The 25,259-nt window shown below is 46.6% G+C and overlaps 1 protein-coding gene and 1 long non-coding RNA gene across 3 annotated transcripts; both read left to right on the top strand.

Annotated features, from left to right (window-relative positions):
- Window positions 1-12,359: 12,359 nt before the first annotated feature.
- Window positions 12,360-22,067, top strand: LOC309345467 (surfactant protein C-like). 2 transcript variants are annotated; one of them, XM_081868551.1, is made up of 6 exons: window positions 12,360-12,504; window positions 16,092-16,418; window positions 17,154-17,291; window positions 18,998-19,099; window positions 20,236-20,338; window positions 21,809-22,067. In XM_081868551.1, the coding sequence occupies exons 1-5, from the start codon at window positions 12,442-12,444 to the stop codon at window positions 20,332-20,334; spliced, it is 729 nt and encodes a 242-aa protein (XP_081724677.1). In that variant the 5' UTR covers window positions 12,360-12,441; the 3' UTR covers window positions 20,335-20,338; window positions 21,809-22,067. The 2 variants fall into 2 exon arrangements, with proteins under 2 accessions (XP_081724677.1, XP_081724676.1); XM_081868550.1 differs by having other exon boundaries at window positions 20,227-20,338.
- A 2,079-nt stretch (window positions 22,068-24,146) lies between these two features.
- LOC309345500 lies at window positions 24,147-24,965 on the top strand. The gene is made up of 2 exons (XR_014158256.1): window positions 24,147-24,312; window positions 24,677-24,965. It is a non-coding gene; the product is annotated as an uncharacterized lncRNA (long non-coding RNA).
- The last annotated feature ends 294 nt before the right edge of the window (window positions 24,966-25,259 follow it).

The following is a 25,259-nucleotide window of genomic DNA, read 5'->3' as shown; positions in this document are numbered from 1 at the left end:
GCTTTTGGTCCTTAAAGTGCAAGTGAGCAACTTCCCATGACTGCAAGACCAATAATAAAACCCCATAGGAAGCCAAGGCAAGGACATTTCCCTCAGGACGTGTCCAAACCTGTGGCAGCTGTGGTGAGTGCCAGACAACATGGTTAATATGAAAGCCCTAAGTGGATTCACCAGGGATTGCCACTACTGTGAGACCACAGAAAAGCTACCTTGACACCTGAGAACACAAAAATGGCGGGGGACAAAGCAAACTGCATTTTTTTCAGTCAGTAGTGGACCTTCCTGCTAAATGTAAAGCATAGACCACTATTGAACAAAATACAACAGGTGTCCTTTTATGCGATATCCTATATCCAGCTATCTGCACTACTATACTTGCAAATGGCCTTAAGAGGCATGATTTGCAAGTCCCCTTCAGGTTTGCACAAATCCACACATCTAGTACGATAGATACAAAGTTATTATTTAGTGCATATCTATATAACATAAACATACATTGTATTGGTCCGTGTTGCTCCCTCCTTTGTTGCCCTGCTCAACCAACCTCCTTTTCCATTAGGGCCTATTCCCACTCACACGGCACCCCTACCTTCACCGAGATTTAGGGTGCGGAGAAAAGATTTGCAAGTTCTTACAGAACTTTAATGCAAATCTATCTCTGAATGGGGGACTGTTACGGAAGGGGGGGGGCATGTCTTATTCACCTTCTTCGCTACAATATATCTGCTCAATTTCTCTAGGACTCCATCACCCCTCCCCTGTCCTCCATAATCCCTCAAGGTGTCAAGACCCTAATCCGGTCAAATCTCTGATCAGCCTTTCCTCCAGGCAATGTCAGGTGGCAGGCTATGCATATTTGAGACCATTGTTTTCTCATCCCCAGGAAGTGTTTATCTGTGCATATCTCCAGCTCTGCATATTCCCCCCTCCCTCCTCCATATGTTAATCTGTGTAACCCCTCCACCTTCCTGAAGTGCTGATCTGTGTAACCCCTCCACCTTCCTGAAGTGCTGATCTGTGTAACCCCCCACCTTCCTGAAGTGCTGATCTGTGTAACCCCACCTTTCTGTGATGTATTCATGACGTGTTTTGCACTGTATTCTGGGACATGGAGGGAGTTTCAAAAACTCATGTCACCCCTTTCTCACTGTTCAATCTCGCCTTGAACCTGTTGCGCAATAAACTTGGATCTTCTGCAGTTTGCTCCTGTCTCCGGCTGAGCTCATTTTCCTCCGCAGGGACCCACGGACTTAGTCCGATGAGCTGGGTGGCAGAGTAGCCTCGCACCCAGATTTTTGCCGTAACAGCTCAAGGAGAAGTGAATGATTTCGGATTCAGATTGGGCTTGGGAAACATCAAATCCCTGGGAGCAGAAATCCAGTGTGTACTGGAATGGCTCTTACACCAATTCAAGGGAGCCGCTGAGTTAACACAAGCCCTAGTAAGTTTGTGGGTGATTCTAGCCACTGACCAGCAGCCTCCTTTTGAAATGCAAACCAATGCCAGTCAAATAGGATTAGGAGAAACTTAGACCATCCCACTGCTGAACAAAAAGGTCTTTCTGATCTGGAAATAGTGACTCAAAGTTTTGAGAAAGGAGACTGGGCTGTAACTTTAAATCTTACCAGTCTCCCCCCTAAGCAAGTCGTTTACTGGCCTGGCCTTAGTACATCCGAGGCCAAGCTAAGTCCTGTGTTTTATCAAGAGAAATACCAAAAGGTGCCTAATTCTTTTAGAGAACATCATGCTAATACTGTGAAAATGTATGTGGAACTTGAATTTTCTTTGTTAACTCCTTTTGGAAGTCGAACACAGGTAGCCTTTGTGCACTTAGACTTCCTAGAAGGATACAAACAGGCTAAAGGTACTTTTGATGTGTTATCCTTGTCTATCCTGTCCAGAACATCGGCTAGGAAGTTTTTTGTTATTTCACAGCTTTTTTACTGTTCCTGCGGTATTGACCCACAATGAGTTATTTGTGCAACCCCCCTAGTTTTGGGAAGATCAGTTTGAGTGTGTTGCTAGTGAATTTTTTCTTTAAAAGGCTGCTTAACCACTCAAGCTGGAAATGTTGACATCAGTTTGTACATACTTTGTTTTGATGAAATTTAGGGACTTAACACTGTAATTTCATCTTAGAGGGGAGGGTGTAGTGAAGTTAAGGATTTCAAACTTTGGTCAAGAAAGGAGCGGAGTATGGTGGGTAATCAAAAAGCCACAGGAGTTATGGGAAAGAGGTCTGTTGCTTTAACCCTGCAGACCGACAGTCTCCAAATGTGTAAATTGTTATCTTAGGAAGGAAGTTCTCTAGTTTGATTTGGGGGCTGGACACCTGGGGCTCCAGCTATTCACACCCACCTAGTGTTGTTATCAGTCTTTTAATAACCTGGGAATAAAGATCCTAAGAATGGCTGAGAAAGAGCGCTCTGCAACCTGCGATTCGCCCGGCTGTTAGCGTACCACCTTTGCTGGCAGCCATCTTGTGTCTCCTTGTAATGGAGATTCCTGCTGACTTTGTAATGCAGATCTACTGAAGGACTTTGAAACTATCCTATCTCTGTCTTTGTTCTTAGAAGTGAGTATCTTAGTTAGCTATACTAAACAATATCTTTATTTTATCTGCCTGCAAGATACAAAAGATGTGCCTGCTTTTTAAGCATGTCAACTTTGTTTTTTTTAAATAAATTTTTAAAAAAGAAACTTTCTTTTGTCTTATGTGCCAATCTGAGGGGAAATCTAAGTCCAACGCCTGACTACCGTATTTTTCGCACCATAGGGCGCACCGGACCATAGGGCGCACCTAGTTTTGGGAGGCGGAAAACAAGAAAAAATTATTCTGAAGCCCAGAAGCCAGGACAGCAAGAGGGATCTGGCTTCTGGGATACCGTGCGGCTGTCCTGGCTTCTGGGATAACCGCGCCAAGCCTCTTCAGGGCAGCGGGATGAAGGCTCCCCCTGCCCGAAGAGGCTGCGCAGGGCTAAGGCAGAAGCCAGGAGGGAGAAGGCGCAGCGCCCTTCAGCGAAGCTGGAGAAAGAACAGAATGAGTCCCTTCTGTTCCTCCTCCAGCTTCCAGGACAGGTGTGTCGCTCAAGGGGCTCTGCGCCTTCTCTCTCTCTCAGGAGAGGCGCTGCACAGAGAGGGAGAAGGCGCAGCGCCCCTTTAGCAAAGCTGGAGGCCTCCGCCTTCCAGGTCAGGCACGCCGCCGCGAAGCCAAGGAGCCTACATTCGCTCCATAGGACACACACACATTTCCCCTTCATTTTTGGAGGGGAAAAAGTGCTTCCTATAGAGCGAAAAATACGGTACTTGGTTGCGCTATACCTGATGAATTTCTGCCTGCAAGTTTGCGGAAGCAGCTTGCAGAGTGGGGCAACCGGTAACAAAGGAGCATAGTCTTCTCCCTTGGACTGTGCCTCCTGGTGCCCTGAGACGGAGTGGTGGCAGCATTACCATTTCTGTTGCGTTTTGTTTTGTCAAAAAGCAAATGGCTGCCGGCCTCCGTTCCAGAAACCTGACCCAGCTGGAGGGTAAGGGCAGGTGAGGGAGGGGCGAGTGGCCGGAGCCCCTTTACTACAACAAATTATTTCTCAATTTATTGTTGTACATTGTCTGTTTTAACCATATTTGCGCAGCAGTTTCTAATGTTGTGAGGGTCCTCTATTTCAGAGGCTTCTACTCTGCAGCCTCTTATAGTTGTTTTAACTGCGAGTTTTTAAGTTCTTATGCTCTTACAGTTGTTTTAACTGTCTTTGTTTTTTTTAGTTCTTATCTGTTTTAATTATCAGTTTTTATCCATCCATTATCCGTGTTTAATCTTTTATTTTATTCAGATGTTTTATCCTATGCCTGTTTCTTGGTCCTCATTTGCTCTAACAATTATCGGTTTTAAAAAAATTATCCTAACTGCTACTTTATTTATATGCTCTTTCTTTTTTTATCCTGGTCTGTGACCATAATAATAACAATAATAATAATAATAATTTTTATTTATATCCCACCCTCCCTAACAACAATAAAACAGTACAACACAACACTCTAAAATCATTCATTATAAAATTAATTCGAATCAAACCACTGGCAACCATTGGGCCAGAGCTCATAGAGCTAATAAAGTTCATACCAGTAGGTTCCAGAGTGAAGTCCCCTGGCCATGGCAACCTACACTTACCTCCAGGAGTCTTCGGGACGCCATCCTCTCAGGCCACCTCTGCCAACCGTGAGATGCTGAGGAACCTCAAACGGTCACAAGCTCCGTTGCTAGGCAACAGCAGTTGAGAAGATGGAATTCCCGGCCTCAGTGCCAAGGCTCTAGGAGAGGCCGTGTGGCCTAGTGGTTAGAACAATGTGAATGCCATGCAACGCTAGGGTGATATATATTCTTTGAAATGTACAGTTTAATACTTTTTCTATTATTTGTATCCTGCAGACTCTTGTTGTCTCCTAAGAAGCTGACAGGATTGCTCCCCTGTACTTACTTATGTGTTTGCCGTGTACATTTATGAACGTTTATTTTATATTCGGGGCCTTTGAATTCTTAACTCTGAACTCTGGATTAATAACATTTTAGGAATCTTCCAGAACGGCTAATTCTATTGCTGGGAAGGACTCCGTGAGCCCGGTCTATTTTAGGAGAGAGGGTGGTATGGGGTTGGGGGCAGGTGAGATGGAGCTGCTTGGCAGTGGCTGTGTCGTATGCCGAAAGCGTACGCTTCAATTCCCGTGACCCACCTCCTTCACTTACTAGTTTCTTGGGGTTGGGGCTAAATCCATGATAGGTCAGAGAAAAATGAGCAGTGGCAGGAACCAGTCAAAGCAAGGCAGATCTTAATTTTACTGTTGCGACAGAGTTTCTCACCTTACATGTTGCATGGAGGTGAGGAGCCAAGACAAGTGTATGTAACAACTTTTAAAGACTTGAGAAATTGCCCATAACAATAATAATAATAATATATTTTTTATACCACCCCCGCCCCCAATCTGGCTGGGTTTACCTTAGCCCAGAGGTTTTGGACTTTTTTGAGTCCATGGCTCACTTGACCAACTACATTCTTTCTGTGAGGCTCAGGAGCCCAGCTATGCCACCCCTTGCCAGCAGAGCTGGCAGCCTCTCGTCCTTTTTCTGACTCCTTCCGTTACATGCCTGGTTGGTAAACTCACAAACATTACCATATATCTAAGACCTCAAAATCCCTATCACACTAGCCCAATACTGCTATTAAACCAACTAGATTTAGTAGGATTATGCATAGGGTACTCTGAATAGTGACACCAGGGACCCAGAGGGTGCAGGGCTTGTTAGTCCAACCCCTGCACAGACTCGTCAGGGCTGACCTTAAGGGAATTGGAACAATTGGGCCAAATTGGGCCCTGTGGGCCACTCCTAAAGGGGCCCCACACCAGGGCAATCTAGATGGATTTTATTTATATCTATGAGATTTTGCAGACTTTGGCTGTGAACTGGGGCCCTACAAAAAAAACACACTAAAGTTGGGCCCCACTTCTTCAAATTGGGCCCCCACTGGCTAGCCCTGAGTCTCATAGTTGCTGGGCTTGAGTTTCCCTGCCCTTGCATGAAGTCTTGGGTTTCCAATTTTGAGAGAGGGGAGACTGCGGCACTGGGGAGATGGCAGGCTGCTGAGGCCCCCTAGATTTAGAGGCCCAAGTTGCCCTGCCCTCGCATGAAGTCTTGGGTTTGCAATTTTGGGAGGGGGAGGTTGCCTGCTGGGGAGTGGGCAGGCCGGCAAGGCCCCCTAGATTTAGAGGCTATAGGATTCAGCCTACTTAGCCTATACATAAATCTGGCACTGGCTATATCCTATACAGGAGCAGGGCCATCTTAACCATTGGCACTAGGGGTGCATGGCACCAGGGCACCGGGCTCTCAGAGACACCAGGCCGAGTCCGGGGTCGAGCATTGGAGTCCGGGGAAGAGCCGCCAACAGTCAAGCAGAGCAGAGCCCGTTGGAGTGCCACCAGCTCTTCTGCTGCAGGCGGCCCTTCCCCAGACTCCAACACTTACCCCTTAACTCGCGCTGAGCCGCAACAGCAGAAGAGCCCATGGCTCCCCAACAGGCTCGGCTCTTGGCTCTTGCCCCAGCTGCATGGCAGCTAACTGTTTTGGCGCTGCACCCAGAGTGCCGTGTAATGTTGTGGTGGGATCTGCCAGGCGCCAACAGCACTGAAGGCAGCAACAAAACCCGATGAATAGGAGCATACAGACCTACTTGAAAATAAAACCCCAAGGTGGTTGTCACCGATGGAAGCGAAGGCTCAGAAAAAGCTCAGTATGGAGGCCAAATGGCCGAAATATTGGGAAATTTTGGAACAAGAGGGAGATAAATTGAAATTGTAGAGCTTTGAAAAACTAAAAGACAAAGTGCGAGATTGGCTTCATTATTATCAAATAATGGAGGCATACTATTCGGACAAGAAAATTGGCTTCCAGGTGGAAAAATCAAAATTGGAAACAGAACTGTTAGATCCCAAAACTAAGATTTTGTCAAGAATGTATAACTTGCTGTTGAAATGGAACACTCAGGATGAAATGGTGAAATCTGCTATGATAAAATGGGCACAAGATGTGAGACACAACATTATGCTGGCTGACTGGGAACAGTTATGGACCACAGGTATGAAGTTTACGGCATGTAATGCCTTAAGAGAGAATATAATGAAAATGATATACAGGTGGTACATGACACCAGTCAAGCTTGCAAAAATATATCATTTGCCTGATAATAAATGTTGGAAATGTAAAGAGACTGAAGGTACATTCTTTCACCTTTGGTGGACGTGCCCAAGGATTAAGGCTTTCTGGGAGATGATTTATAATGAAATGAAAAAGGTATTTAAATATACCTTTTTGAAGAAACCAGAGGCCTTTCTCCTGGGCATGGTCGGCCAATTGGTGTCAAAGAAGGATAGAACTTTTTTTATGTATGCCACAACAGCAGCAAGAATACTCATTGCAAAGTATTGGAAGACACAAGATCTACCCACCCGGGAAGAATGGCAGATGAAGGTGATGGAGTACATGGAACTGGCGGAAATGACTGGCAGAATCCGAGACCTGGGAGAGGAGTCGGTAGAAGAAGATTGGAAGAAATTTAAAGACTATCTACAGAAACATTGAAAAATTAAGGAATGTTAGAAGGATGTTGGAATGAAGTTATGTGGTTTTAGCAGTAATGTTACAAAGGAGTATGTAAAAATGGATTGTTAATAGGTGAGAATGTAAAGTTATAATATATTAAGATAAATTATTAAGTTAAAAGCAAAAATGGAAAGGATTTGCTGAAATCGCTAATTGAACTAAAATACAAAAAAGGGAGGTGTGAGGAGGTCAGGGAAACAAGCAAATGAAAGACAAGACATAGAAAGGTTGATTTGTTTTTAATTGTTTTTACTTTTCTGTATTTTGTATTTTTTGCTTCTTTTTCTTTTTTTTTCTTATTCTTGTAACTTTTTTGAAACTTTAATATTATTTTAAAAAAAAAAATGAATAGGAGCATACAGATCCTGTCTGGAGATGTTGCCTCTGATGCCGCTTGCATTCCCCATCGTTCTGCACTGGCACCCCATGTTGGATGGTGCTGGGAGCATGCGCTGACAGCCAAGGAACCCACAGCTTGGCACACGCAACAGGATGCATTGCACAGTGCCCACAATGTTACACGGCACTCCGGATACTTCACGCGCAGCCAAAACAGTTAACTGCCATGCAGGAGGGGGCAGCAGGTGGACAGTGTTGTGTATTGAGTCAAAGGATTTTATATCTGTATTATTATTGTCTGTATTTGCATTAGGGTAAAGTAACTGCCTTTTGGTTCCAGAGGGTACAGCTACTATTGGTTCATTTAAGCTGCTGTATTTGGATCCTCTGTCTTATTGGTTTCCTCCAAAAGGCAGGACTGTGATTGCCTGATATTGTTCCCTCCAAAATGTATCCTTTCTAGCTAGTTCCCTGTCCCTATAAATGTAGCTCTCCCCTCCTCAGGTCTCAGACTTGTTGCTTTAATAAAGAAGTGTTACTAGAGAACTGTCTCCAGCATATTATGTCAAGAGAGCTGAAATCACAAACCCCACGTCACAACAGACAGCATGGCGACTGTGCGTGCTGCCCGACATTTTGTCCCCCCTAGAATGGAACCCGCACCCCCTTTCATACACCCCTGTGCCTGGGGTTCTGGCACCCCTTTTGATTGGCGCTGGGAGTCCCTGTGTCCCACAACCGTTCTAAAGGTTCTAAAGGTAAACAACTATTTCTTTTAAAAAGCCAACAACTTTGGGGTCCCCCACCTCTAAAAAAAGGTCAACAACAAACCTCTTCTGATCAGCAAGTCCTAGGCTCTGTGGTTTAACCCACAGCGCCACCCGCGTCCCTAAAGTTAAGATACTGACAGGAATATTATCTGAGAAACCATAAACTTGTTAATGTTTGTAAAATGCACATGGTTTTTTGGTTCACTTTTAACAGCTGACTGGACTCAATGTTTTACCAGAGAGTAACTGGTTGGTGGAAGCAGGGAAGCGAGCACAGTGGTGGCACAGGGATCAATAGACCATTAAACGTCCGGGGACCCTGTGTGATCGCCACACCTCTGATCACCAGTTGCTGGAAATCATAGGGAAGGAAAGGCTCCTGTGCTCAGATCCTGCTTGCACGTTTCCCAGAGGCACCAGGGACTAGATGGGCCCTTGGCCTGATCCAGCAGGCTCTTCTTATGTTAAGGCCTTAAAAAAACCACAATATAACAATGCAGCCTATTTCTGGATCACACTCGCAGTGGGGAGCAGGCATTTGGTGATGTTGTAACAGTGCTTCGGTTGTCAGCTGTCCTCTCTGGAGGGCACCCTCCTTGCTGCACCTCGCAAGCATCCCCCTCTTGGCAGGAACATCAGGGAAATTTAGTGGGCCGTCAATGACAGGATTGGGGAGCACTTAACCCAGTGGAGAGGGTGGGCTCAAGGAGGGCACAGGCATGGCTTGGGATCCTATAAGGGCCCTCACTTCCCTCAAGGATCTCCTTGAGGGCTTGTTGAAGACTTCCCAAAAATCCAGGCCAGGACGTTGTGCTAACAAATACACCTAAGAACATGGGCATATCCAATTATGAAGTTGGTTGGATTCAGAAAAGCAAACACTTTACCTCTTTTCTTTTTTGTATAATTTTTTATCACGTTTTTCTATTTCATGTTTTAGAATATTCATTCCAACAACCTTAAAATATCAATGACTTCCCTCCTTCTCTTTCTATGGTTGCTTGCCTTAAATCCCTGCATATTTTACATAAAATAAACCATTCAGTATTCCATTATTACATCCATCAAAACTTATTTACACTGTTGAATTTATCTTAATGCTGCCAATGTTTTTAAGTGTACACAATTCCCCCCCCCATATATTCAATAAACATTTTCCAATCTTCTTAAACATATGTTCTCCTTGTTCTCTTATTCTATAAGTTAAGTCTGCAAGCTGCACATTTTCCATCATCAGTTTAAGTTGCCATTCCTCACTTGTTTTCCATTTTACACTTTAAGGTAAAGGTAAAGGGACCCCTGACCATTAGGTCCAGTCATGGCTGACTCTGGGGTTGCAGCGCTCATCTCGCTTTACTGGCTGAGGGAGCCGGCGTACAGCTTCCGGGTCATGTGGCCAGCATGACTAAGCCGCTTCTGGCGAACCAGAGCAGCGCACGGAAATGCCGTTTACCTTCCCGCCGGAGTGGTACCTATTTATCTACTTGCACTTTGACGTGCTTTTGAACTGCTAGGTTGGCAGGAGCAGGGACCGAGCAACAGGAGCTCACCCCGTTGCGAGGATTCAAACCACTGACCTTCTGATCAGCAAGCCCCAGGCTCTGTGGTTTAGACCACAGCGCCACCCTCTTTCCAAATCCCTGGAAAAGGACTTGTGGAAGGGCTGTCTTCAAGCCCCTGTAATCTGCACCTTTGGAATTGCTTAGAGGAGCTGGTTGAGGGGCACAAGGTCAAGGCCGGCAGTGAGAGCAGAAAGAGCAGTGAAGTCAAGAACATAAGAAGAAGCTGCTGGATCCGGCCAATGGCCCATCTAGTCCAACAAGCTGTTCTCACAGTGGTCAAGCAGATGTCCTAACGGGAAACCTACAAGCAGGATTTGATCTCCAGAATACTTTCCCCTCCCATAGCTTCCAGCAACTGGTATTCAGAAGCATTTACTGAGGCAGAGCATAGCTGTCATGCTTAGTAGCTGTTGGTAGCCGCTGCCCAGAGCCGTCTTTCCTATTGAGCTTATTGGCACGCTGTGCCAGGGTGCTGGCCTCTCAGGGGCACCACAGTGAGTGGGGGAGCTGTGTGGCTTTGCTGACAACCTCCCCTTTCCCTGCACGCCCGCCAGCTGTGCCCCGTCAACCATATGGCTGGCTGGCGGGGAATGGGGTAACTGTGCCCCTGAAGAACCAGGTGCACAGCCTGAGAGTCATTTTGGACTCGCAACTGTCCATGGAGGAGCAGGTTGATTCTGTGTCTAGGGCAGCTGTCTACCAGCTCCATCTGGTACGCAGGCTGAGACCCTACCTGCCCGCAGACTGTCTCACCAGAGTGGTGCATGCTCTAGTTATCTCCCGCTTGAACTACTGCAATGCGCTCTACGTGGGGCTACCTTTGAAGGTGACTCGGAAACTCCAATTAATCCAGAATGCAGCGGCTAAACTGGTGACTGGGAGTGGCCGCTGAAACCACATAATAAGACTTACATTGGCTCCCAGTTTCCAAGCACAATTCAAAGTGTTGGTGCTGACCTTTAAAGCCCTAAATGGCCTCGATCCTGTATACCTGAAGGAGCGTCTCCACCCCCATTGTTCAGCCTGGACACTGAGGTCCAGCGCCGAGGGCCTTCTGGCGGTTCCCTCGCTGTGAGAAGTCAAGTTACAGGGAACCAGGCAGAGGGCCTTCTTGGTAGTGGCACCCGCCCTGTGGAACGCCCTCCCACCAGATGTCAAAGAGAAAAACAACTACCAGACTTTTAGAAGTCACCTGAAGGCAGCCCTGTTTAGGGAAGCTTTTAATGTTTAATAGATTTTGTATTTTAATATTTTGTTGGAAGCGGCCCAAAGTGGCTGGGGAAACCCAGCAGATGGACGGGGCATAAATTATTATTATTATTATTATTATTATTATTATTATTATTATTATTACCCCTGCAGAGGCTGGTCGACAACTCTGGGAATGGGGTGAGGGGCAGAGGGATCTTTGCACCACGGCACTGGATATGCTTAAGATGGCCCTGTCGCTGCCTCTATGAATTTGTCCAATTTTTAAAAATCATTTTAATGTTGACTTTTAAAATGCTGTAAGCTGCCCTGGGACCTTAGCGTGAAGGGTGAATTAAGGTAATAACATCACCATCAACAGTAACTTCAGGGTTGCACCGCTCTGCTCCCTGGAACAAATAAGAGAACCTGATCTCTGCTAAACAGTATGGAACACTCCCTGGGAATAATGAAGAAATGTCGAAAGAATCATGCTGGACAAGAGACATCAATGTGGAGACTTCAAATTGCTGGATTTCCAACTCCCATTACCCCTCCTCACTGACTGTGCTGATGGAGGATGATGGGAGTTGGAGTCCAACCAAGAGCAAGTGGAGTGATCCATGTGACCAACTCCTGAGACTGGAGGTTCCCTAGCCCAAAGGCTCATGGGAGGAGGCTGTCTTGTTCATTTATTCATTTACTTATATTCCATTTCTAGCCCATCTTTTTCTCCAACTGCTCAAGGTGATGTCCATAGCTCTCCCCGTCATTTAATCACCACAGCAACCCTGTGAGGTAGGTTAGGCTAAGAGGCAGTGACAGGCCTTCGAGGTCACCCCCAGTGAGTTTCATGGCCAAGGGAAGATTTGAACCCTGGTCTGTCATCCAAGTCCAAGTCCAAGTCCAAGTTTGGCACTCTACTTTAACTGCCACACCACCACGGTTTCTCAAATGATTTCGAAATGATTACTTTGAACAATTCAATCTCTTCAAGAAAGAGCTAGTCAAGGAGATGAAGAGGGCACCTTAACCATGAGTAGATATGTTCGTCATGAGGACAAGGTGGCCCCATCATAAGGACCTCACTTAAGTCCTCAGGAGACCAATGTTTGCAGTTCTTTAAACCACAAGGGCTCTGTTCCTGGGGACAAGGGTCCTTTGAAGTGGCTTAATGGCAAGGACCTCCCTGGCCACTTCCATGGGACTTGGTTTTGAAGTATGAAGGGGTGGTGGTGGAGAACTAGGTTCTCACACCCAAAAAGCCAAGTGAAGGTCTGGCTCTCAGCCAGGTCAGCAGCCTGGAGGACTCACAGCCCACCTGGGTCACTGCCCCTCTAGGCTGCCACATATCTATCTATATATATATATCTGACATGCTCCCTTCAGAGAGCAGGCTGGGAGCAGGGATTGCAGACAGAGTCAGGCTATGGAGATCAAGGAGACGATGGAAATTGTCACGCAAGAAGCTCTGCTCCGAGCACCAACAGTGGTGAGTCCCTCCCTGCATTGAGATGGGAGTCTTTTCTTTCTTTCTTTCTTTCTTTCTTTCTTTCTTTCTTTCTTTCTTTCTTTCTTATTACGTACGTTCTGAAAATAAATATTCTGATTTTTAGCACTTTGTAGGCTGTTGCATATGCGTGGGATCATGCTTATTATTATCTGTATTCTTCAAAACAACTACTTTATTTCTTAAGCTGCAAATGTAACAAGACGATGGTGACGATAGAAACAATAAAAACATTCCACCAATCCTAATTTAAATGTGTACGCTTATCTAGGCAGCTCCAAAAAAGGTATCTAATCAAGACCGAGGACTAAATACCTTATTGGAGATGCTACCTATTTATATTTTTATTGGGTTTTGCGAGATAAATGAAACCACGCATTACATTTCACAAACAATAACAACAAAAACTAACATACAAATGGGGAAAGTCAGTACTGAGATGTATGAATCAATCATAGAAGTGTAGAATTGGAAAGGGACTCAACCTTTGCTTAAAAACCTGCAATGAAGGAGAGTCCACAACCTCCTGAGGAAGTTGACTCCACAATGTTATACGGGTAAGTATAATCGTTTCTGGATGTTTAAAGTGTTGTATTCCTCCAGAAGTCCACATGTCTTTTTTCAGCCTAGGTTAGGGTTACCAGACGTCCCCGTTTCCCGGGGACAGTCCCCGGATTTGCGAATAAGTCCCCGGACAAATTCCATCCCCGGAATGTCCCCGTATTTCATCTAATGTCCCTGGGAAACACAGCAGCAGCCGTCTCAGCAGCCCAGAGCAGTTGGCTCTGGCTGGCTTCAGGAGCTGCTCGGAAGTCCCCATATGATGGTGGTGTAGGGGCTCCAAGATGCAGCTTCCGGGCTGCCTCCACCTTCCCTGACCCCAGCAAGTAAGCTGTGAAGGAAGGCTTCATGCTGCCTATCGGAGCAGCCTCCCAATTCCTACTTGCGTGCAAGCAGGAGGGGGCATGGATCTCTCAGTTAGGCAACGGGAAGCCTCCCTTCCCAGTTGAGGGATCCCCACCCCCTCCTGCTTGCACACAATTAGGGATGGGATTGGGGATGCTCCAATGGCCTCGCTGCCGCTGCTCTCGGCCCTCCTTCTCCGCCTTCCATGCCTTCCGTGCACCGCTTCCCCACCACACCACTACTGAAGAACCAACAACTCAGCGGCTGCCCAGGCTCATGGAGAAAGGAGATAGAAGCCTTGGAGGAAGGGGAAACGTGGCGGTTGGGGTCAAGGCGGCCGCCGTCCTTCTGCCACCGCTATCGCCGCAGCATCAACGTCCTGAACGTGTAGTGTTTGTTTGTTTGTTTGTTTGTTTGTTTGTTTGTTTGTTTAAAGTGTCCCCAGATTCATTGAAAAAAATCTGGTAAGCTTAGTCGAGGTAAGGAGTTCTGTAGGCATGTACAGGTTTGTGCTACTAGGGACATCCTTTTCATTTCACAGTCATGATGATTTGAGCTCATGATGCTTCCCGGGTGGTCACACACAATCCCGCTTTCAATACTGTGATGTGCCACTCCAATCTCTGAGCAGTGAGACAATCCAGGGTTTCCAGGTGCTTACCCAGGTTTAGCTTCCTTGGAAGGAAGGTCAGGCAAAGACTGGTTCCTTTAAAATATATGGTTTCATTTACATCTGAACAGAAGACATTCACACTGCGCAGTGATCCCTCTTGTTGTTCTAGTTTCTGAGATTCAGAATATTTTTTTTCTTGTTTTCCTCCTCCAAAAACTAGGTGCGTCTTATGGTCTGGTGCGTCTTATAGAGCGAAAAATACGGTATTTCCTGAGTCCCTAGCAGCACAAACCTGTACATGCCTACAGAGGTGCAAGTCCCAGTGAGTTCAGTGGGGATTACTCCCTTTTAAGTGGGTGCAACTAAGGGAAGCTGGTGTTACTTATAACACGCAGGACTCTAAGACCGACCTGAAGTTGTCTTTGTTTTCTCGGTTGCTCAAACTGCACTGCTGCTTATTTAAAAAGGTACCCTAAAGTCTGTAGTAACTGCAAGGTAGATCACAGAACTAGAGTTGGAAAGGACCCCTAGAGTCATCTAGTCTGACCCCTCGCAATGCAGGAAATCCCAGCTAAAGAATCTTGTTCACACCCAAACAGATCTTGCATCTCCTTTAGTCCCAGCCTTGGATCCAGTACAGAACAAGCAGGGCTCTGTGCCGCCAGTTCCCAGCCTGCTCCTGATCATCTCTATCTCTCTCTTTATGCTTGTAAAATCAAATAAAAATTATTATTATTTTTTTAAAAAAGAAACCAGCGCACAATAACAGCCTGCTCGCCTCCACTGGTGTGAACAATGCACAAGGTGAATTCCTCTGCTTAGTTCTCAATCTGAACACAGAGAAAAGAAAACACAGAAAAGATAAATCTCTCTCTCTCTCTCTCTCTCTCTCTCTCTCTCACACACACACACACACACACACACACACACACACACAACCTGGCTCATTCTTTTGGGATGCTGATGAAGACCCTCAAGTTTCCACCTACGGTCATATTGTCTTACAATAAACCAGTTTCATGAGATTTTGAATAAATGTGCAACTAATCGTTGCTGTTTTGAATTTTATTGTGTTATTTTCTTCCTTAGTGGATAACATTAACTGTTATGTTCAGTCAATCAATCAACCTTTATGGGCATACAGAGAAGACTGGAATATATGAATCGAAACATAAAATTGGCATCTGTTGTTTTTTTTTTAAAAAAATAATTTTTATTAACTGGCCAATCAAATCAAATTAAATCACATCACATAAATTCCGAATTACAAAGCCGAATTTTAAATTTTGTTGGGGGGACCCATATTTCAAGATCCGAAGGGGGATTCTGATCATCTTCTTGCTACTGCGTTAATGTCCAAATCAATCCAAATCAGTCCAAACAGAGTTCATAATTTTATCCAGTCTTATATTGCTGTTTCCACATCACATCTTGTTCATATCTTTTCTCTTTTTTCTTTATGATCTCTTCTGATAGTCTCCTTAAGCCGATAAACACCAATAATAAATTGGCATCTCTTCACAGGAGAAGATGCTTTAAGATAAAACTATACAGGCTTAGTAAGGTTAAAAAGTACCGTTCAGGTCTTATGACGACGTAGTTTCATGGCGTGGGTAGGCAAACTAAGGGCCGGGGGCCGAATCCAGCCGAATCGCCTTCTAAATCAGGCCAGCACATGGTTCAGGAATCAGCGTGTTTTTGCATGAGTAGCATTGTGTCCTTTTATTTAAAATGCATCTCTGGGTTATTTGTGGGGCCAGCCTGGTGTTTTTACATGAATAGAATGTGTGCTTTTATTTAAAATGCATCTCTGGATTATTTGTGGGGCATAGGAATTCGTTCAATTTTTTTTTTCCAAAATATAGTCCGCCCTGCCCGCCTCCCACAAGGTCTGAGGGACAGTGGACCGGCCCCCTGCTGAAAAAGTTTGCTGACCCCTGGTCTAGACTGACAGACACTCCAACCCAAGTTGGCATTTATTTGGGATTTGTGAAGCACCTGAAAACAAGTCTCTGCAAATATCACACCCACTTCTCTTTACCCCTGCAAGGACTACCATGCCCTGGACCCGGAGTTTGTGGGCTGCCCCTGCTGCGGCTGCTGCGACTGCTGCGGCTGTGACTGCTGCGGCTCCTGCCCCACTTGTTGCGGCTGCTGCCCCAACTGCTGCCCCAGCTGCTGCCCCCCCAGCTGCGCCTGCTGTTGCCGCTGGTGCTGCTGCCTGCCCAGGCTTCTGCTCCACCTGCCCAAGATGCCCAGCTGCCCCGTGCACATCAAGAGGCTCCTGGTCATCGTGGTGATCGTCGTCCTCATCGTGGTGATCATCGTGGGGGCTCTCCTGATGGGCCTCTACGTCACCCAGGCGCACACGGAGGCGGTGAGCAGAGCGAGGGTGCCATGGGACATTTGGGGCAGGTGTTGTGGGACACCAACCAGCATGGCCAACGTTCAGGGGTGGTGAAGGTTTTCAGGGGGTTGACCTAGGTGACCCTCCAACTCTACAATTCTGTGGTTCTAGGCCAGGCATAGGCAAACTCGCCCTCCAGATATTTTGGGACCACAACTCCCATCATCCCTAACTAGAAGACCCGTGGTCAGGGATGATGGGAATTGTAGTCCTCCCAAAACATCTGGAGGACCGAGTTTGCCTATGCCTGTTCTAGACTGTAGTACCAACAAGATCAGGATTAGGAAAGGTGTGAAATGAGCGGAGCCTAGGACAAAATGTTGCAGCGTGGTGTGTTCCTGTTCGAGGCTCCAGCCAGCCATGACCTTTTCCAGGATATTCTATTACATATCCTCCCCTGGTTTTCTGCCTGCCTGTCCTCCAACCAGCAGTGAAAATTCAGTGTCCGCTAAGCATGCTTACTTCCTACCCACCAGGGAGGGGATCATACCTCCGCAAACTGTGGGGTTCTCCAAGTTTGATGATACTTCCAGCTTTTGGGCACAGATCGTAATCTTTTAGCTCGGGAAGTCTAGGCCCTTGGTCAGTGAGTTTGCCAAGGATTGGGGCCCGCAGGAAGGCAGGGGATGCTACTCCTGGGAGTAGTTGTTGCTGGAAAGAAGGGGGAACAAGGCACCTCTTGTTAACACACTCCATCACTTGCAGGTTTTGCAGATGACCATTGAGGGCCTGGAAGGAAAAGACTCGCAGCTGAACCTCTCTGTCAATATGGAAGAAGTGGCCACTTTCTACGTCAAGGACCAGACTAACGACCCAGCCACAGTCATTTACGACTTCAGCAAGGTGAGGGGCAACTGGCAAGTGAGTTGTGCCACATCTACACTGCACCAGGGCATAGCTGACTCCCGCCGCATCAGGCTGTTTATACTTTGCTTCTGAATGCTCAAAAGCCGAGCCACCATTCTCCACCCCACAGCATTTGCCGCCTGAGGCCATCACCTCACTTTGCCCAATGATAGGGCCAACCCAGGCTGGGTGGGAGCCAGATGCGCAAATTCATGTGAGAGAATTTCAAGGAGAGTTTTACCTGGCAACTTTTAGCTTTAGCGCAGAGGGATTTTACAGTCAGAGTTGACCTAGAAAACAAAGCCACCTTCCTTTCAGACATTGTCTTTTTCTTTCTTTCTTTTTGGTGGCAGGACTCATTGGTACAGAGTACTGGCACCACCATCACCCCTTTTGCTGTCCATGGTAGTCATTTTGACCTAGCATCCACAGCATTTTTATCAAGGTGTGAGTACAACCAACACCTCCACTTCCATGCCATCTGTAGCCAAACCTGAAAACAGGCACCCCCAACCTTTGGCCCTCCAGATGTTTTGGACTACAATTCCCATCATCCCTGACCACTGGTCCTGTTAGCTAGGGAACATGGGAGTTGTAGACCAAAATATCTGGCAGGCCACAGGCTGGGGGTGCCTGACCTAAGAAGAGGCTGCTGGATCAGGCCAATGGCCCATCTAATCCATCATCCTCTCCCCCCCCCCCATCCCGCTTTATATTTTTAATAACAATCTCAAAGCGGTTTACAGCATATTAGATCAGGGGTCAGCAAACTTACAGCACCTCGGGCCGGTGTCTCCAGCGCCAATCGCACGGTGGGCCAAAGGGCACGGGAGTGAGTGCCCATACGCTATTTCCAGCGCACTTCCGGGTCAGAGGAGCACCGGAAATAGCTTGTGCGCATGTGCACGGGCCTCCTCTGACCCGCATGTGCACCGGAAATAACGCTTGCGCATGCGCAAATAACGCATGCGCACAAGCTATTTCTGGTGCTCCTCCGACCCAGAAGTGGGCAGCCATGTAGCACGGTGCCAGTAAGAGTGGGCGGCAGCAGCAGCGGATGGCGGGGGTCGCTGTGGGCCGGATAAATGAGTCCCTCGGGCCTTATCCGGCCCACGGGCCTTAGTTTGGGGACCCCTGTATTAGATCAATCAATCAATAGCTGGGTGATGTTCCTCTGGCCTCATGAACAGCCTCTTCAGTAGGGCTGGATGGGTGTGGGCCACAGTGTGTCACAGTAACCAACCAGATGCCCCAAAAGGAAACCCACAAGCAGGATTCAATCACAAGAGTGATTTCCCTTCCTGTGGTTTCCGGCAACTGGTATTCAGAAGCATTGTTGCCTCTGACTGTGGAGGCAGAGCAGAGCCATCCTGGCTAGGAGCCATCGACAGCCCTCTCCTCCTCCATGAATTTGTCTAACCCTCTTTTAAAGCCATCCAAGTTGGTGGCCATAACTGCCTCATGTGGGAGGGAGTTCCATAGTTTAACTTTGTGCTAAGCACTTTCGTTTTTCTGTCCTGAAACTTCCATCATCCAGTTTCATTGGACACCCGCAAATTCTAGTGCTATGAGAGAGGGAGAAAAGCTTTTCTCGTCCACTTCCCCCCTGCCTTGGCATCTGACTGTGTACATACTGCAGAATATCAAAGGTATAACACTGGGTGATGCAAGATAACTGAAAGCACCTGCTCTGTCGCTCCCAGTTGCTGATTGGCTACAAACCTTGGCCCGGACAAGCCTGCTATGTCACCAGGATGGACAAGGAGAACATCCAAGGCCTGGACACAATCCTCAAGGAATTCCAGGTGAGGGCGGGAACCTTGCTGAAGGCGGAAGTGGTTGGAAGAAGAGCAGTGGCTGCTCCATTGGGGCAAGGGGGTCCCTGCCCCACAAAACTCAGCCAGCCCTTACTCGCTTCCCCCTAACTGACAACCAGGCCAGAGGGGTAGACCTAGCAGTTCGAAAGCACATCTAAGTGCAAGTAGATAAATAGGTACCGCTCCGGGGGGAAGGTAAACGGCATTTCCGTTTGCTGCTCTGGTTCGCCAGAAGCAGCTTAGTCATGCTGGCCACATGACCCGGAAGCTGTACGCCGGCTCCCTCGGCCAGTAAAGTGAGATGAGCGCCGCAACCCCAGAGTCGGTCACGACTGGACCTAATGGTCAGGGGTCCCTTTACCTTTACCCAGATGTTTAGAAAATTGGTGCAAGTTTTTATCTGCTTTTAGCATGTTGTTACTTTAACTTTTCAGAAGTCTTAAATTATTATTGTAATTTTTTTTCTTCATGATAATTTTATTGTTTTATCTTTTTTCTAAACCTCTTTGAGGCATTATTATTATCTATTTATTTCATAAAATTTATACACTGCTTGATTGTTAAAAAGTAGAAGCTCAAAGTTGTTTACAGAAGATAAAATAGTAAAATCAAGAAAAAGAATCACAACCCTTCTTTAAAACATGCAAAAGTTAAAATACTCACCTGCAGGACTATAAGTCATTTAATGTGCTAATGCGGATGAAAGTCGTTAAAATTGCAGCTGCGGTATAAGGGTTTGTTATTCTGACTGGAGTGTAAAGGAAATTTGTAAGATTTTGGAATGCAAAAATATAGCAAACCATCAAACCATCAATTCTAGCACGCGAGGGGGCCACCTAAATTACATAATTTGGCTTTTGAATGATTGGTATTTTTAATGGTCTTATCATTTGGCATTGTTATAATGAGGCTTTTATTGGATTATTGTAATTGAAAACTAACAAGAATTATTTTTCAAAAAAAAAAAAGTTTAAATACTAAAACAGATTAGCATTACCTCAACTTTCTAAGCAACTGGTGGGCTTGTCTAAACAGGATTTTTTTTAGCATGCACCAAAAAGAGTACATTTATTCATGAAATAAAAAATAACAAAATAACCTTGCCTGTCTTCTAGACTTCTCTGAGGGAGAAGGAGGCATTCCTGAAAACTCTGGTTGATCGCTCCATCCTGGGCACCACGTTTAACATCCTCTGCAGTCACGTTCCAGTCTTTCAGACTTAGTGAGGTGAGGGATGAAGAAAGGTGTGGATTAGAGATTAGAGATGCTCAGAAATTGAGGAGGAGTTATAACTTCATGCCCTAGCAGCTTCCACCGAGACACACTAGTGCTGTGCTGCAAATTTCTCTGACCCTTTCCTGTTTTTAACCATTTCTCTGTTAACAAGAAAGGAAACTGATCCAAGGGGAGAGAAAAGGTCAGTGAAAATCTGGAGTGAGGGGTGCAGGGTTTGGGGTCAAGCTTTCCTCGTTTCTGTGTCAGCCCAGAAACTGTGAGTGTCCCCTGCGGGTATAGGATAGTATACAAATTTATAATAACAATAATAATAATACCCCAACCTTGGCAACCTAATATTCATAGAATTGTAGAGTTGGGTTGCTCCAGCCACTCTGTGGTACCTTGGTACTCTAATGGCTTGGCTCCCAAACACCACAAACCCGGAAGTTTTCTGGTTTGTGAACACTTTTCATAAGCCAAACATCAGAAACGGCTTCTGCTTGAGTGCAGGAAGTTCCTGCAGCCAATTGGAAGCTGAGCCTTGGTTTTCGAACGCTTTCAGGAGTCGATCGGACTCCTGGAACGGATTAAGTTCGAGAACCAAGGTACCACTGTACAGGGCTGCCTTCAGACGTCTTCTAAAGGTTGTATAGTTACTTATCTCCTTGACATCTGAAGGGAGGGTGTTCCACGGGGCAGGCGCCACTACCGAGAAGGCCCTCTGCCTGGTTCTGTGTAACCTCGCTTCTCACATTGAGGGAACTGCCAGAAGGCCCTCAGAGTTGGACCTCAGCGTCTGGGCAGAATGATGGGGGTGGAGACTCTCCTTCAGGTATACAGGGCTGAGGCCGTTTAGGGCTTTCAAGGTCAGCACCAACATTTTGAACTGTACCAGAAACATACGTAGAAAATGGAAGACTCTTTCGCAGGGGTTTAAAACTTTCTGGAATTTAGAGGGCAGATTTTGGCACAACACAGCAAACATACATGCCCCCCTCCACAAGTTTATGGGCCCACAATCTAAGCACATGTACATGTATCAGTTGGGACTTGCCTGTTGCTGAAAACCATAAGAGGGCAGAGGGATCTTGTGTTCGAATCCTGATTGCGGGCTTCCCATAATGGGCATCAGGTTTGCGGCTGTGAAAACAGGAGGCTGAACTAGATGGGCCATTGGCCTGACTCAGCAAGACTGTTTTACTGTATTTTTTGCTCTATAAGACTCACTTTTCCCCTCCTAAAAAGTAAGGGGAAATGTGTGTGCATCTTAAGGAGCGAATGCAGGCTGCGCAGCTATCCCAGAAGCCAGAACAGCAAGAGGGATTGCTGCTTTCACTGCGCAGCGATCCCTCTTGCTGTTCTGGCTTCTGGGATTCACAATATTTTTTTTCTTGTTTTCCTCCTCCAAAAACTAGGTGCGTCTTATGGTCTGGTGTGTCTTATAGAGCGAAAAATACGGTACTTTCTTATGCCTTTCAGGTGCATGCTGGAAGCGCTTCAACTCTCCGGAGAATTGCAAGAACGCTGCTTCCCCTGGACTCCCCTTGCACAGAGCTCATCCCCAGGTGGCTTTCTTGGTTTTTGCTTCAGGAGAGATCACACAGCTAATTCTGTAAGAGATTTGACCTATGGTGGCTTTGGACATTATTGAGGGGCACAAAGGCAGGAAAGTGGCTTCCTGGGTTTCTGCTGGGGGTGGGGGAAGAAATCTGTTTCACTCTGCATTTGAGTAGGAACAGAATCCAAAACAGCCTTTGAAAACTGCACTTCTCTGCAATTCTCCAGCCAAGATGTGCGCACAAAAATATATATCTGTGGCTTAGGAGAAAAGGCGCATTAAAAATGCATTGTTGTTGTTTAGTCATTTAGTCGTGTCCGACTCTTCGTGACCCCATGGACCAGAGCACGCCAGGCACTCCTGTCTTCCACTGCCTCCCACAGTTTGGTCAAACTCATGTTTGTAGCTTCAAGAACACTGTCCAACCATCTCGTCCTCTGTCGTCCCCTTCTCCTTGTGCCCTCCATCTTTCCCAACATCAGGGACTTTTTCAAGGAATCTTCTCTTCTCATGAGGTGGCCAAAGTCTTGGAGCCTCAGCTTCAGGATCTGTCCTTCCAGTGAGCACTCAGGGCTGATTTCCTTAAGAATGGATAGGTTTGATCTTCTTGCAATCCATGGGACTCTCAAGAGTCTCCTCCAGCACCAGAATTCAAAAGCATCAATTCTTCGGCGATCAGCCTTCTTTATGGTCCAGCTCTCACTTCCATGCATCACAACTGGGAAAACCATAGCTTTAACTATACAGACCTTTGTTGGCAAGGTGATGTCTCTGCTTTTTTTTTTTTTTTTTTTTTTTTGCTTTTTTTGGTGCAAATAACATACAAGAATGCATTATATTAGGAGAAATTGCTTGCAATGATGCGTGTATTGAGCGGAATTGTATTAAAATTGTGTGTACATGGGAAAATGCCCATTGAAACGGTGATGAGATTTTGTGAGGTCCCTTAAAAAAATAATAATTTAAAAGGTTGCAAACTGATGTGGAAATGGGGAGAACTGAACTTCAGATTAAATATGTGGGGTAGGAGAGAGAGAGAGAGAGATGAATTCAGAAAGAAGCTGGAGCTTTCCCCCAAGCTCCTCATCTCCCCAGGTTATTATCATGTCTGGTTGGACACAAGCAAAAATGGGAAAGCACTTAAATAAATGATAGCTCCCCAATTTACACTAACCCAAAGTGGCAGCTGTAGAGTTTCAGGAAGTGGTGAATAATAGATAATTACGGGTTATTGGCTCCTTGCAGGCAGCTGATCCGAGAAGAGGCAAGAGCCAGGAGAAAGAGTTATCTGTCGCTTGGAAGAGGGGGCAATTGACGGTTCTGTCCTCCTTCTCAAGTCTTGGTTGTCCCAAGACTTCAATCATGGGGAGGTTCGACCGAGAGCATTTTCCTTTGAACTAAGATAAAGGTAAAGGGACCCCTGACCATTAGGTCCAGTTGTGACCAACTCTGGGTTTGCAGCGCTCATCTCGCTTTATTGGCTGAGGGAGCCGGCGTACAGCTTCTGGGTCATGTGGCAAGCATGACTAAGCCACTTCTGGCAAACCAGAGCAGCACACAGAAATGCTGTTTACCTTCCCGCCAGAGTGGTACCTATTTATCTACTTGCACTCTGATGTGCTTTCGAACTGCTAGGTTGGCAGGAGCAGGGACCGAGCAACGGGAGCTCACCCCGTTGAGGGGATTCGAACCGCCAACCTTCTGATCGGCAAGTCCAAGGCTCAGTGGTTTAACCCACAGCGCCACCCGCGTTCCTTTGAACTAGCCTCCCTCAAATCCTGGTGCCCTCAAGGAGCTTTGGGACCCCCAGCACCACATGGCCATGATCCCTGGGGCTGGTGGGACTTGTAGTCCAAAACATTTGGAGGGCACCAGGTTAGGGAAGACAGCTCCAGAGGAAAATGAAAGCTGTGGCTAGAAGCAACCTCTAAGAAAACCCCAGTGCTGGCCCTTCAAATCAGGCACCTGGGATGCTGTTTTCAGCAGAGCTTACCTTAAAGAGCTCAGTGGGTAGCACACATAGGAACAAACCCCTAAGTCATCTTTCAAGTCTTCCAGTTTGAAGTTTCCACACAGGCCCATTGACCAAAGAGAGCTGAAATGGTGCAGTGATTTCAGCGTCCGACTGGAATCACCTGGGAGACCAGGGTTGGAATCCCCACTCAACCATGCGGCTGACTTTGGGGCCAGTCATTGCCTCTCAGCCTAACCTACCTCACAGGGTTGTTGTGGGGACTAAATGAGTGAGGGGAGAGGCCTTGGATGGAAAAGGTGAGATATCACTGTAATAAATAATAGAAAACCAGGACTTCCCGGAATATTCCATGGCACATTCCGAACTGTACATTCAGTTCTTGTGGGACATGAGCTGGACACCCCCCTCTTGCTCAGTGCTCAAATTATTAGATCAAATCTATGCTGTCAGGTGGGTTGCGGGTGGCGCTGTGGGTTAAATCACAGAGCCTAGGACTTGCCGATCAGAAGGTCAGCGGTTCGAATCCCCGCGACGGGGTGAGCTCCCGTTCCTCGGTCCCTGCTCCTGCTGACCTAGCAGTTCGAAAGCACATCAAAGTGCAAGTAGATAAATAGGTACCGCTCCGGCGGGAAGGTAAACAGTGTTTCCATGCGCTGCTCTGGTTTGCCAGAAGCGGCTTAGTCATGCTGGACACATGACCCGGAAGCTGTATGCCGGCTCTCTTGGCCAGTAAAGCGAGATGAGCGCCGCAACCCCAGAGTCGTCCGCAACTGTACCTAACGGTCAGAAGTCAATTTACCTTTTATGCTGTCAGGTGCCATAAGAAAGCTGCAGAGATAGCGCAGGATAGTACACACCCCAGAAATGATCTCTTTCAGCTTCTGCCCTCTGGAAGAAGGTACAGGGTTATAAAGACCAGGACTAGCCGCCTGAGAAACAGTTTCTACGCAAATGCAATTCTGGTTCTAAACAAAGCATAAGGAGTCTCTATAGTATATTGTATTTTAAAATGGGGTATCAGAGTTTTTAGGGGGGTTTGGATGTTTTATGTAGATTTCCAGTTTCATTGTTCTGTATGGGACAGTGACAATAAAGATATCGTATACCGGTATATCGTAAAGGGTCGGTGGGTCCTCAGTAAAGCCCACAGGCTCCACCCTCCCATTCCTGCTTCTCCCACCAGAGACCTACCTAAGATTTGGGGTGGAAGACCTATACGGACTCTCATACAAGGCTGTGCTCCCCTTGTGGGACAGGGTGAACCTAAACCACCTTCATTGACCTTTGCTTGGCCTCATTAATTGACTGCCGGTTAGCCCTGGCCAGGAAATGGAAAGAGCACCCAGTAATTTCCTTTTCTGTCCAAATTTGCTTGGGGACTTGCTTTGCTCCACCTG

This window comes from Podarcis erhardii, assembly GCF_964252035.2.
Source record: "Podarcis erhardii genome assembly, chromosome: 7".
Lineage (NCBI taxonomy): Eukaryota > Metazoa > Chordata > Lepidosauria > Squamata > Lacertidae > Podarcis > Podarcis erhardii.
This window is presented reverse-complemented; position numbering and strand designations above follow the sequence as displayed.